Source organism: Saccopteryx bilineata, chromosome 2 (assembly GCF_036850765.1).
Source record: "Saccopteryx bilineata isolate mSacBil1 chromosome 2, mSacBil1_pri_phased_curated, whole genome shotgun sequence".
Lineage (NCBI taxonomy): Eukaryota > Metazoa > Chordata > Mammalia > Chiroptera > Emballonuridae > Saccopteryx > Saccopteryx bilineata.
This window is the reverse complement of record NC_089491.1, coordinates 35,952,834-35,967,164: the sequence shown is the minus strand read 5'-3', so window position 1 is coordinate 35,967,164 and position 14,331 is coordinate 35,952,834. Positions and strand designations below refer to the sequence as shown.

The window sequence follows — 14,331 nt, the reverse complement described above, 5'->3', positions numbered from 1 at the left end:
AGTGGAGAGAGTGGACAACCCTGTCTTGTTCCTGATTTAAGGTAGAAAGTCCTCAGTTTTATGCCATTTAATAGGATGTTGGCTGATGGTTTATCATATATGGCCTTTATCATGTTGAGATATTTTCCTTCTATACCCATTTTGTTGAGAGTCTTAAACATAAAATTGTGTTGTATTTTATCAAAAGCCTTTTCTGCATCTATTGATAAGATCATGTGGTTTTTGTTCTTTGTTTTGTTGATATGGTGTATTACGTTAACCGTTTTGCGTATGTTGAACCATCCTTGAGATTCTGGGATGAATCCCACTTGATCATGATGTATTATTTTTTTAATATGTTGTTGTATTCGGTTTGCCAGTATTTTGTTTAGTATTTTAGCATCTGTATTCATTAGAGATATTGGTCTGTAGTTTTCTTTCTTTGTGCCATCCTTGCCAGGTTTTGGTATGAGGGTTATGTTGGCCTCATAAAATGTGTTTGGAAGTATTGCTTCTTCTTCAATTTTTTGGAAGACTTTGAGTAGAATAGGAACCAAGTCTTCTTTGAATGTTTGATAGAATTCACTAGTATAACCGTCTGGGCCTGGACTTTTATTTTTGGGGAGATTTTTAATAGTTTTTTCTATTTCCTCCCTGCTGATTGGTCTGTTTAGGCTTTCTGCTTCTTCATGACTCAGTCTAGGAAGGTTGTATTGTTCTAGGAATTTATCCATTTCTTCTAGATTGTTGTATTTGGTGGCATATAATTTTTCATAGTATTCTACAATAATTCTTTGTATATCTATGATGTCTGTGGTGATCTCTCCTCTTTCATTTTGGATTTTATTTATTTGAGTCCTGTGTCTTTTTTCCTTGGTGAGTCTTGCCAAGGGTTTGTCAATTTTGTTGATCTTTTCAAAGAACCAGCTCCTTGTTTTATTGATTTTTTCTATAGTTTTTCTGTTCTCTATTTCATTTATTTCTGCTCTGATTTTTATTATCTCCTTTCTTCGGCTGGTTTTGGGTTGTCTTTGTTCTTCTTTTTCTAGTTCCTTAAGGTGTGAAGTTAAGTGGTTTACTTCGGCTCTCTCTTGTTTGTTCATATAGGCCTGAAGTGATATGAACTTTCCTCTTATTACTGCTTTTGCTGCATCCCAGAGATTCTGATATGTCATATTTTCATTTTCATTTGTCTGTATATATCTTTTGATCTCTGCGCTTATTTCTTCTTTGACCCATTCATTTTTTAGAAGTATGTTGTTTAGTTTCCACATTTTTGTGGGTTTTTCCCCCTCTTTTTTGCAGTTGAATTCTAGTTTCAAGGCTTTATGATCAGAAAATATGCTTGGTACAATTTCAATTTTTCTAAATTTGCTGATATTGTCTTTGTGGCCCAACATATGGTCAATTCTTGAGAATGTTCCATGTACACTAGAGAAAAATGTATACTCTGTCGCTTTGGGATGAAGTGTCCTGTAGATGTCTATCATATCCAGGTGTTCTAGTATTTCGTTTAAGGCCACTATATCTTTATTGATTCTCTGTTTGGATGACCGATCTAGAGCCGTCAGCGGTGTATTGAGGTCTCCAAGTATGATTGTATTTTTGTTAGTTTTTGTTTTAAGGTCAGTAAGTAGCTGTCTTATATATTTTGGTGCTCCTTGGTTTGGTGCATATATATTAAGGATTGTTATGTCTTCTTGATTCAACTTCCCCTTAATCATTATGAAATGACCATTTTTGTCTCTGAGTACTTTTTCTGTCTTGTAGTCAGAATTATTAGATATGAGTATTGCTATGCCTGCTTTTTTTTGGGTGTTGTTTGCTTGGAGTATTGTTTTCCAGCCTTTCACTTTGAATTTGTTTTTATCCTTGTTGCTTAGATGTGTTTCTTGTAGGCAGCATATAGTTGGATTTTCTTTTTTAATCCATTCTGCTACTCTGTGTCTTTTTATTGGTAAGTTTAATCCATTTACATTTAGTGTAATTATTGACACTTGTGGGTTCCCTACTGCCATTTTATAAATTGCTTTCTGTTAGTTTTGTATCTAGTTTGATTCTTCTCTTTTGTTTTTCTATCATTTGTTTTTGTTTGTTTGTGTTCCATACTTCTTTCCTCTGTTGCTACCTTTTTTAAGTCAAGTGTTTTTGTGGTGGTTTTTTTAAGGGTGGTTACCATTAAGTAATGAAAAGGGTACCTACCATATTCATTGTAGTACCCTATCTTATAAGTATTTCTGCACTTCATCATCCTTTGCTACTGTTAATCTCCATCCTCTCCCCCCTTTTTTTCCTTTGTTGTCACAGTTTAAGTTTGGTTTTATTGTGTTCTTGGTGGAGCTGTTACTTGTGGTGTTGTTTTCTTTTGTTCTTTGAATCTGGTTGGAAAACCCCCTTTAGTATTTTCTGTTGATAAATTCTCTCATCTTTTCTGTATTTGTGAATGTTTTTATATCTCCTTCATACTTGAAGGATAGCTTTGATGGGTGTAGTATTCTTGGCTGAAAGTTCCTCTCTTTCAGGGCTTTAAATATTGGGGTCCACTCTCTTCTAGCTTGTAGAGTTTCTGCTGAGAAATCTGATGATAATCTAATAGGCCTTCCTTTATATGTTGTACTCTTCTTTTCCCTGGCTGCCTTGAGAATTTTTTCTTTGTCATTGGTTTGTGTCATCTTTATTATGATGTGCCTTGGAGTGGGTTTGTTGGGGTTAAGAAAACTTGGTGTTCTGTTTGCTTCTTGAATTTGAGGCTTTAGTTCCTTCCACAGGCTTGGGAAGTTCTCGTCTATTATTTGTTTGAGTATATTCTCCATTCCATTTTCTTTCTCTTCTCCCTCTGATATACCTATTATTCTTATGTTATTCTTTCTGATGGAGTCAGACAATTCCTGTAGGGCTTTCTCGTTTTTTATTATTTTTGAGTCTCTTTCTTCTTCTCTCTGTTGTGCCTCAAGTTGTTTGTCTTCTATTTCACTAATCCTATCTTCAATCTGGGCTGTTCTGTTAGCTAAGCTTGTTACCTCGTTTTTCAGCTCGTGAATTGAGTTTTTCATTTCTGTTTGATTTGTTTTTATAGTTTCAATTTCCTTGGTAATATATTCTTTGTGTTCATTGAGTTGTTTTCTGATCTCCCTATATTGCCTTTCTGTGTTTTCTTGTATATCTCTGAGTATTTTTAAGATTTCTATTTTAAATTCTCTGTCATTTAGCTCCAAGGCTTCCAATATGTTAAGTCTTTTCTCCATAGATTTTTCCACATCTATTTGTGTTACCTCTCTTTCTTTTGTATCCATAATATTCGATTTCCTCTTTCTTATCGGCATCTGAGGGTGGTCTTATTGATAGCACTAATTAGAATTAATAAAGAGTAAAAAGTAAAAAAAAAAAAAAAAAAAAAAAAAAAAAGGTAAAACACCCCACAAAAAAAAAACAGTAATAATTTATTATTTCCCCCTTTTTTTTCTCTCTTCTCTTTCCCTCCTCTCCCCTCCTCAGGGAAATATCGTGCCTATAATGGAGGGCCTGATTTGGGGTGAAGAGTTCAAGGGGCAAAAAAAAGGGAGTAGGGACCTACTAAATGCAAAAAAAAAAAAAAAAAAAAAAAAAGGAAGAAAATCTTAGACAAGCATAAGATGATTTGCTTGTACGTGATGGTCAACTAAGAGATATAATGAGAGGGATAAGAGGGAACCAGAAAAAAGGACCAAAAAAGAAAAATAAAGAAGAAAAAATAAAAATAATAAGTAAAAATCTGTTGTATTAAGTGGAGCGAAGACTAAATACAATGGAGACCTTGGGTTGGGAGGACCCAAAATGCCAGAAAAATAAACAAACAAGAAAAAAAAAAAAAAAAAAAGCAAAAAAGAGAAATAAAGCCAAAAAAAAAGCCTTGAGTCCCAAATTAACTAATTTGTTCGTGATTGAGGATTATATGGGAGGAAAGTAAAATGAGAAAAGAAAAAACGAATAGAAAGGAAAAAATAAGAAAAAGAGAAAAACGAAGGAAGAAATAAAATAGGAAGAGAAAAAAACAAAATAAAGCAAGACAAAAAAAAAACAAAAGAGGAGAGAGTGAGAGTTAAGTGTTTTGGAGTATAACCTTAAAGGAGGGTGAGGATGAAGAAGAAAAATAAAATGCAACACTCATGGGTAGTGTAGTTCAAGAAAGGGGAAGCATAAGATGGGCAGAGAATAGAAGGACCGAGGTGGAGGAAATAAAGGCAATAAGATAGAAGAAACAAACAACAACAAAAAATTAGTGGATCAAGTTGTAAAGTCTGTGGGTTTTTCTTGATTTTGAGAGGTTAACTTCTTCCTTTTTCTTTTCTCTCCCTCTTCCTGGTCGGTGACTCTGTACCCCAGGCTCTGGCCCTGTGTCACTCTTAGGTAGGGATTTGCAGTTGATGGGATTCTATGGCAATGTCATATAATTGGCTTTAGTCTTGCTGGAAGTAAAGGCTTGTTGGCGTTTGCAGGGTCCAACGATGAGAGAGTTTGCTTTCCTGGGTTCTCTCTCCTAGTACCCCCTTTCTGAATTAGCAGCCTGGTGATCCAGCTATAAGGCTGCAACTGCTTCTGCCTGGGGAGTAAGAGGCTCAAAGAGCTGGGAAATCCCCACTCTATCCCCACTCAGTGCAAGGCTTTGGGAAAGGCTCTGACAGTCAGGGCCTCCAGTGTAATCAAGCGGAGGTGGGAGTCAATTGTTGTCAAGGTGACTGTTCAGCGCCTATCATTTAGTTGGACCTCTCAACCCAGGCTTTCCACACTTTGTAGCCTGTTTTTGCAAGGAAGAAGAGGCACTAGTCTCTGCTTACGACTAGTGTAGTATAGACCTTATTATCTGCCAAGTCCTTCTTGTTAGCGTTTATCCCTGAATATGGAGGCTCTATCAATCAGAAGTTGCCCCCGCCCCTTTAGCGAGAGGCACTAAAAAATATCACGCCTCTTGTCTTGGATCGCTGAACTGAGAGAGATCTTATCAATTAGAACCGAGGGTGCGCAGATTTTATGGGTTAAGCTAATTTCAGTGATTGGGTCGCAGCTGTGCTTCCGAAGGTATTTTAGGCTGCCTGCGCGCGCCCCTCCCCCAATGCTTGATTGTTAGCTTGAATGGCTGGGTGAGGTGCCCCGCCCACGGAGAGAATCTCCCAAGCCTCTCCCGCTCGCCCCGCCGCTGGCGGCTGGACCGCACCAGGCGCAGGATAATGGAGCCCCCTGGGTGTGCGGGCCAGCAGGGCGCCCTGGGCGCGTGGAATGCCCAAGGGACACGCGTGAATGGGGCGCTCCGGGCACCGGTGGCCGGCGACCCCCACTCGCAGTGTGCGGGCCGCTGGGAACGTCAGCGGTGCGCAACCGGACCGGGCGCGCGCGGCTGCTCGCGGTGGCTCGCGGCGGCCGCTCGCGGCAGCGGTTCGCGGGGGCTCGCGGTGGCGGCTCGTGTCGGCCGCTCGCGGCTCGCGGTTCCCAAGTATATGGGCTGACTCACCACAGGCGCACTTCCTTGCGGTTTGAAAGAACGTCCCTGTGGTAGATTCCTCCACACGCTCGTCTCTCAGATTCAAGTGATAACAGTCCTTTCGCTATCAGTTTGTGTGGAACTCCGGAATGCTCCGAGGATAAATTTTTCTGTTTCTAGTTGATAAATTTGTTGTGATTTAGGGGAGAGCTGTCGGATGCGCTGCTCACGGCGCCATTTCCGTGACGTCACTCTTCTTCCAGAAACTTTAACCAGACAAAAAGAGTAGGGCAAGTCACCCTATCCCCATCGCATTTTTCTACAGTACCCTGGGTGCTTCCTGCCTGGCATTTAGCACTGCCTGTAATTATGTATTTATTTGTGTGATCTTGTGTTGATGCTTCTTTCCCTCACTAGACTGGGAACACCTTGGAATGCATTTCCCACTCATCTCTGTGTCCCAGCACATAGAGTCTGGCAGTTGTTGCTAAGTGAATGAATGAACTCTCCCATCATCTACCCTGAGTTCATTAATTGGCTCTATGATATAATTTGAGGTCAAGTAGTGTGATACCTCCAGCTTCATTCTTTTTCCTCAGGGTTGCTTTGGCTATTTGAAGTTTTTTTATGATTCCATACAAACCTGATGATTTTTTGTTCTATTTCTTTAAAAAATGACATTAGGATTTTGATGGGGATTGCATTAAATTTGTATTTTCCTTTGGGTAATATGGCCATTTTAACTATGTTCATTCTCCAAATCCATGAACATGGAATATTTTTCCATTTCATTGTGTCTTTTTCCATTTCTTTCAATAATGTTTTATAGTTTTCGGTATATACATCCTTCACATCCTTTGTTAAGTTTATTCCTAGGTATTTTTGTTGTTGTTGCAATTGTATAAGGAATTTTTTTTAGTTCATTTTCCAAAGTTTCATCCTTGGCATATAAAAAAGCAATAGACTTTTGTATATTGATTTTGTATCCTGTGACTTTATTGTTTCTAGTAGTTTTTTGGTGAAGTCTTTGGGGTTTTCTATATACAGGATCATATCATCTACAAAAAGTGATACCTTTACTTCTTTCCTGATATGAATGCCTTTTATTTCTTTCTCTTGGCTCATTACTCTGGCTAAAACTTCCCAGAACTATGTTGAATAAGAGTGGAGAGAGTGGACAACCTTATCTTGTTCCTGATTTTAGAGGAAAAGCCTTCATTTTTTTCACTATTTAAGATATTAGCTGATGGTTTGTCACATATGGCCTTTATTATGTTGAGGTACTTTCCTTCGATTCCGATTTTATTGAGCGTTTTAAACATAAAGGGATGTTGTATCTTATCAAATGCCTTTTCTTCATCTATTGATAGGATTATATGATTTTTGTTCTTTGTATTGTTGATGTGGTGTATTACATTGATCAATTTCCATATGTTGAACCATCATGTGCTCCTAGAATGAATCCCACTTGATCGTGATGTATTATTTTTTAATGTGTTGTTGTATTCAATTTCCTAGTATTTTTTTTTTTAGGATTTTTGCATCTGTATTCATTAGAGATATTGGTCTGTAGTTTTCTTTTTGTTGTTGTTGTCCTTGCCAGGTTTTGGTATCAGGGTTATGTTGGCCTCAAAATGTGTTAGGGAGTATTACTGCTTCTTCTATATTTTGGAAGACTTTGTGAAGGATAAGTACCAAATCTTCTTTGAATGTTTGGTAGAATTCACTAGTGCAGCCATCTGGTCCTAGACTTTTCTTTTGGGGGAGATTTTGTAGTTGTTTCTATTTCCTCCTTGCTTATTGGTCTATTTAGGTTTCCCACGTCTTCGTGACTCAGTCTAGGAAGATTGTATGGTTCTAGGAATTTATCCATTTCCTCTAGGTTGTTGAATTTGTTGGCATATAGTCTTTCATAATATTCTACTATGATCCATTGTATATCTATGATGTCTGTGGTAATTTCTCCTCTTTCATTTCAGATTTTGTTTATATGAGCCCTTCCTCTTTTTTTCCTTAGTGAGTCTAGCCAGTGGTTTGTCAATTTTATTGATCTTTTCAACGAACCAGCTCATTGTTGTATTAATTTATTCTATAGTTTTTATATTCTCTATTTCATTTAGTTCTATTCTAAGTTTTACTATTTCCTTTCTTCTGCTGACTTTGGATTGCCTTTGTTCTTCTTTTTCTAGTTCCTTAAAATGTGATGTTAGGTTGATTACTTGGGATCTCTCTTGTTTCTTGATATAAGCCCGTAGTGATATAAACTTCCCTCTTATTACTGCTTTTGCTGCATCCCAGAAATTTTGATACGTTGTGTTGTCGTTTTCATTTGCCTATGTATATCTTTTGATCTCTGCTTTTATTACTTCTTTGATCCAGTCATTTTTTAGAAGTATGCTGTTTAATTTCCACATTTTTGTGGAGTTTTTTTACTTCCTTTTTATAATTGAATTCTAATATCAAAGCCTTATGGTCAGAAAATATGCTTGGTATAATTTCAATCTTCCTTAATTTGTCCATTTGGTCCAGTGTGTTGTTTTTTTTGTTTTTTTTTACCTTTTTTTTTTCTTTTTTTTTTCTGAAGCTGGAAACAGGGAGAGACAGTCAGACAGACTCCCGCATGCGCCCCACCGGGATCCACCCGGCACACCCACCAGGGGCGACGCTCTGCCCACCAGGGGGCGATGCTCTGCCCATCCTGGGCGTCGCCATGTTGCGACCAGAGCCACTCTAGTGCCTGAGGCAGAGGCCACAGAGCCATCCCCAGCGCCCGGACCATCTTCGCTCCAATGGAGCCTCGGCTGCGGGAGGGGAAGAGAGAGACAGAGAGGAAAGCGCGGCGGAGGGGTGGAGAAGCAAATGGGCGCTTCTCCTGTGTGCCCTGGCCGGGAATCGAACCCGGGTCCTCCGCACGCTAGGCCGACGCTCTACCGCTGAGCCAACCGGCCAGGGCCGGTCCAGTGTGTTGTTTAAGGCCAATATTTCTTTATAACTTTCTGTTTGGATGATCTATCTGAAGCTGCCAATGGTGTGTTAATTTTTTTTTTTTTTTTTTGCATTTTTCTGAAGCTGGAAACGGAGAGACAGTCAGACAGACTCCCGCATGCGCCCGACCGGGATCCACCCGGCACACCCACCAGGGGGCGACGCTCTGCCCACCAGGGGGCGATGCTCTGCCCATCCTGGGCTTCGCCATGTTGCGACCCTCCTGGGTGTCGCCATGTTGCGACCAGAGCCACTCTAGCGCCTGGGGCAGAGGCCACAGAGCCATCCCCAGCGCCCGGGCCATCTTTGCTCCAATGGAGCCTTGGCTGCGGGAGGGGAAGAGAGAGACAGAGAGGAAGGTGCGGCGGAGGGGTGGAGAAGCAAATGGGCGCTTCTCCTATGTGCCCTGGCCAGGAATCGAACCCGGGTCCTCCACACGCTAGGCCGACGCTCTACCGCTGAGCCAACCGGCCAGGGCCGCCAATGGTGTGTTAAAATCTCCAAGTATGATTGTGTTTTTTTGTCTGCTTCTATTTTTTAGATCAGTTAGTGAATGTCTTATATATCTTGGTGCTCCCTGGTTTGGTGCATACATATTAAGAAGTATCATGTCTTCTTGATACAATGTCCCCTTTATCATTATGCAATCAATATCCATCTTTGTCTCTGGTTACCTTTGTTTTCTTGAAGTCAGTGTTGTCAGATATGAGTAGGGATACACCTGCTCTTCTTTCGATATTATTTGCTTGGAGAGTCATTTTCCAACCTTTGACTTTGAGTCTACTTTCATCCTTGCAGCTAAGATGTGTCTCTTTAAGGCAGCATTTGGTTGGGTTTTGCTTTTTGATCCAATCTGCTACTCTGTGCCTCTTTATTGGTAAGTTCAGTCTATTTACATTTAGGGTAATTATTGACACTTGAGGATTTCCTATAGCCATTTTATGTTTTGTTTTCTGGTAGCTCTGTGTCTTGTTTGGTTCTTCTCTTTTTTGTTTCTGTCAGTTGTTTTTGTTTGGTAGTATTTCATACTTCTTTCCCGTTTCTTCTTTTTTTAAGCTGTGTGTTTCATTAGTAGCTTTTTCGTGGGTGGTTACCATTAGGTTATTAAGAGGAAAATGTTTATATGTACAAAAGTCCTTTGTCTTATGAGTGCTCCTGCACTCCATCCTCCTTTGCTACTGCAGATCTTTATCCTCTCCCCTTTTATGTTATTGTTGTTAGAGAGTATCCTTTTTTTTATTGTGACCTTGTTGGAGCTTTTACTTGTAGTTTTGATTTGTTTTGTTCTTTGTATTTGATCAAATAAACCCCTTGAATATTTCCTGCAGTGGGGATTTTCTAGTGATAAATTCCCATAGCTTCTGTATGTCTGTAAAAGTATTTATTTCTCCTTCATATATGAAGGATAACTTTGATGGATATAGTATTCTTGGCTGGTAATTCCTCTCTTTCAGTACTTTGAATGTTAGGGTCCACTCTCTTCTGGCTTGTAGAGTTTCTGCTGAGAAGTCTGATGATAACCTAATGGACTTTCCTTTATATGTTATATTCTTCTTTTCCCTAGCAGCCTTGAAGATTCTTTCTTCATCATTGATTTTTGACAATTTTATTATGATGTGCCTTGGAGCAGGTCTGTTTGGGTTGAGGTAACTCGACATTCTATTTGCTCTTGGATTTGAGGCTTTAACTCCTTCCATAGGCTTGGGAAGTTTTCATACATTATTTGTTTGAATAGGCTCTCCATTCTGTTCTTCCTCTCTTCTTCTGATATATCCATTATTCTTATATTGCTCTTTCTAATGGAGTCAGACAATTCTTGTAGAGCTCTTTCAGTTTTTTTAATTCATGAGTCTCTCACCTCTTCTCTCTGTAGCATCTCTAGTTACCTGTCTTTGATGTAACTGATTCTTTCCTCTATCTGGCTTGTTCTGTTAGCCAAAATTGCTACCTCAGCTTTCCATTCATATATTGAGTTCTTTATCTCTGTTTTTAAAGTTTCAATCTCCTTGGTGAAGTATTCGTTTTGTTTTCTGAGCTCATTAAGTTGCCTATTGGTGTCTTGCATCTCGTTGAGTATTTTCAGAACTTAAATTTTGAATTCTCTATCATTTAACTCCAAGGTTTCCATGTGATTGAGTTGTTGTTTTTTTCTGGAGATTTTTCATTTTCTTTCTGAACTACATCTCTCCTCGTGTAGCCATGGTATGCAATATCTTCTTCCTTGATGGCATTTGAGAGTGGTGTTGTTAAGAACCCTAACCAAAAAAAATAACTAAAAAATATTAAAAATAAAAAATACAATAAAAATGTAGAAATTTAAAAAATTATGCCAAGTAAAGAAGAAAAAACACAGAAAGATAAAACAAACAAAAATAAAAACCAAAACAATAAGAATAAAATTTATAAAAATTAAAGAAAATAAAACTTAAAAGAGAAAGAGAAAAAATAGAAGAAAAAAGGGAAAAATGAAGAAAAATAAATAAATTTTGGTTTTGAGAGGTTTCTTCCAGTAGGTGTCGCTGTATTACAAGTTTTAGCTCTATAAAGTTCCTGGGCTATCCTCCACTGAGATATTGCTGTCACACTGATATAGGTGGGGCTGTAGTCACGTTGGTGGGGCATGTTTTGAGGGCTTTACAGCTTTGGCTTTATGGCTTTGGCTTTCCTGCATTACGGCTCTAGCAATGGTGATCTCAGGCTTCTAGGCACTCCTTCCCACATCTCAACAGACCTGGGGACCGGATGTGGAGCTTCTCAGGGTTGAGAGTGGCTCTGAAGAGCTAGCTGTGGGGTTTGTCTCTGCCACTCTTGGTACCGCCAGGTGAGGGAGGCAGGATCTGGGAGGCTGGGGGCCAGACTTTAGCTTTCTCTGTCTCTACTGAGTGTGGGCTGCAGGCAGACTGTGGGAACACTGGCTGTGACCCTATGCTCTGGCCGCTTTGGTTTATCTCCCCTTTGCCCCTCTATCTCACCACTCCTCCCAGCAGAAGGAGGCCCAGTCACTCTGGGGTCCCTCTCCATACCCCTCAGACAAAATCTAAATAGCCTGAGCTTCCCTCCTCCCCATAGTCTGGCAGAGAAAAATAACCCAGTCTGGGTTTGTTTCCTCTCCAGAGCCAACCTCCATTGTGTTTTATCTTCTCCCCTTTTCACCTCATCTCACCTTTAGTCCATTCAGTGTGCAGATCTTTCAGATGTGCCTGTGAGCCCAAATGCAATTCCTTCACTATGTTGTGGTTGTTCAATTTGTTGAAATTTCAAGGGGCGAGATCAGGAGTATCTCTCACGCCGCCATTACTCTGACATTATCTCCTACTTTTCCCTTTCTTGATTCTCAGGGCCCGGAGCTCTTTCTGCTGTGGAACCTGGTGCCACCACCAGTATGCAGAATAAGGCCAGCACTTCCAGCCCTGAGGACAGCCTGGAAACTGGACCAGAGGGAAGGGAGCCAAGCAGACGGGGAGGGGTGAAAAAGTATGCCAAGACCCTGAGAAAAAGAAGGTCTTTCCTACAGACCGACTATACCTGTCAGGTCTCATTCCCCCTGGTGCCATCAGCCTCCCTGGAGAATGTGGATGATGTGTGCTACTACAATAGGGAGCCCTACCTGGCCCTTGGTGCACCCTCCCCAACTGTGTCCACTCTGCAGGACATGCAAGGTGAGCCCGGCCTCCTGGAGACCAAGGCCCTGGGGCTGCTGGCTCCCTTGAGGGAGGCTAAGAGCAAAAACCCAGCCTCCCGGGTCATGGAGATGGAGCCTGAGACCATGGAGACCAAATCAGTCATCGACTCTTGCGTGTCTTCTATTTCTGCCATTCGCCTCCGGATTGATCCCAATCATAAAGAGAATTCTGGGGGTGCTTCTGTGACTGCCACTGTTGCCAGTTCCCCAGCAAGTACCCCTAACTGTTCCAACCCAGGTTCATCTGGCCAAGATACTGCGCAAGCAGAGCCTTCCCCAACTTTACCTGCATTTCAAGACTCAGATGGCAGTGACCTCAAAGAACTCACCATAGAACTTGAGGACAGCACGTCCTCCCTCTCCAGCACTGACCCAAACCCAGACCGAGTCTGCCTGACAGTCAGCCCAGAGCCACATAACATCTCTCCAGGAAACACACCAGAGCTGGAAGGAGTCCAGGTGGAAACAGGATTGGGATTTTTGTTTACAAATCACATGCCAGAAACTGCCCCCAAACACACAGCACCCTTGTTGTCTCCTCCAGACAGGCCCAGAAGTGATGAATGTGGAACACATTCAGGAGAGAAGATGGCTTCTTTCCCTACAAAGGAGGAGCAGCAAGGACAACTGTCTTCGGAACATGATGGAGAAGTTACTAACAAAAACAGCACCAACTTATTTCCTGACGAATCTGGGAAGGATCCAGGTGACCCTAAGGGTGATGTGTTGAATGCTGTTCTGCAGAGGATTGGTGTCAGTGCTCAAGATGAAATAATAGCCTCCCTCTCCTTGGAGACTCCGGTAACCGAGACTGAGCCGAGCCTACCACACTCCCCAACAGAACTCCAAGGACAAAGCAGAGAAACCCTAAGCCAAGCCTGCCAGGCCCAACAACAAAAACTATTGGCAGAACTAGATTTAGACCCGGATATCTTGCTTGAGAACCAGACTATTCCATCAGACTTCCCTCTGGACGGGGTCAAAGCAGAACTACTTAGCTCTGTGAAAGGGGAAGACACAGCCCCCAAGGATGCTTCTCAGCAGGTCTCTTTTAATCCAGGACCTTCTCTACTAAGCCCACTACCATGTCCCCAAGAGGAGCCCCACTTAGAAGGTTCAAACCAATGTTTGCTGTCAGAAAGCAAAGACAAAAGCCCTAGTGTCTGCCTTCCTGCCGAGAAGTCTTTCTTGTGCTTTTCCCCAGAAAGTCATCCTAAAGTTTCTGCCAGTCTCAGGATGGCCACATCTCTGGGGTTTGCAGGGGTGACTGAGACAGTGTCCCCCAGGGTTGGGATGGAGCAGTGCAGCTGCCAGTTCTCCTACGCCACGTGCTTCCGTGGCCTGCAGCCCGAGACGGAGGAAGAAGAGAGGGACTCAGAAGCACACTCCACCGTCCCCCTCACCTCCCCACCTGCTGCGGGAAGCCAGCTGGCCCTGCCCTGGAGGCCGGTCCGGGCCCACAGCTGCAGTGCTGTGCCCCTGTCCAGGAATAGCCACATCTGGCCAGAGTACTGCTCCAGGGCTCTGAGACAACTGAAAGCTGTGCCCGCCAGCACCCCTGAGGGCTTCATCCGACTCACAGAGAGCTTGCTGGAATTACAAGGCATTTTAGAAGCTTCCTGGGAGAATGGGAAAAAACACCCCCCAGAGAAGTGTACCTGGCACTTTTCTGAAAGCCGGAGCCACCTGTGCATGGGCTCCCAGAAGCTCCTGTCCAGCTGTCAGCATGTGATCAGAATGGACCAGTCTCCCGAAGAGATGCAGGGTGCCGTGTGTGACACCTTCCAGTACCTGGTCCAGCTGGCTGGCCTGTGCTTCCAGTTGACAGACTGCAGCCGCTGCTCTGCCCGGCACAGGGAAGCGGCAGGGAACCTGAGGGACGTGGTGTACACCTACCACCAGTTTGTAGAGGCCGCCAAGCTGACCTGTGAGAGAGGCTACCACGACCTGAGTGTGAAACTCTTGGCCCGTCAGTGCACGGCCCTCACGGCTGCTGTGTTCTGTTTGACCCAGAAGTTCCGGGCATCCACTGCCCTGTGAGCAGGCCAGCTGCCCAGGCTCCCTGCCCTGCCCTGCCCTGGACTCTTCCCTGAGAAGCCTCTTCCATTCCTCCACCCACCCTCTCAAATGTTTACTATTAGAGCATTTAAATAAACTGCTGCTTACTCTTGGCCTGAATCAGACAGAGTGATAAGTTTGGGTCAAAACATTCACTCCTATCCATTCAACA

General features: G+C 42.2%; 1 protein-coding gene across 5 annotated transcripts in view; it reads left to right on the top strand.

Moving 5' to 3' along the window:
- The window catches only part of FRMPD1 (FERM and PDZ domain containing 1), an 89,811-nt gene extending 75,501 nt beyond the window's left edge, over positions 1-14,310 (top strand). For all 5 annotated transcript variants that reach the window (XM_066256714.1, XM_066256716.1, XM_066256715.1 and 2 more), the window contains one exon: positions 11,758-14,310. In XM_066256714.1, coding sequence (XP_066112811.1) covers positions 11,758-14,141 — 2,384 coding nt within the window. In that variant the 3' untranslated portion in view covers positions 14,142-14,310. The remainder of the gene's footprint in view (positions 1-11,757) is intronic.
- Positions 14,311-14,331: the final 21 nt, after the last annotated feature.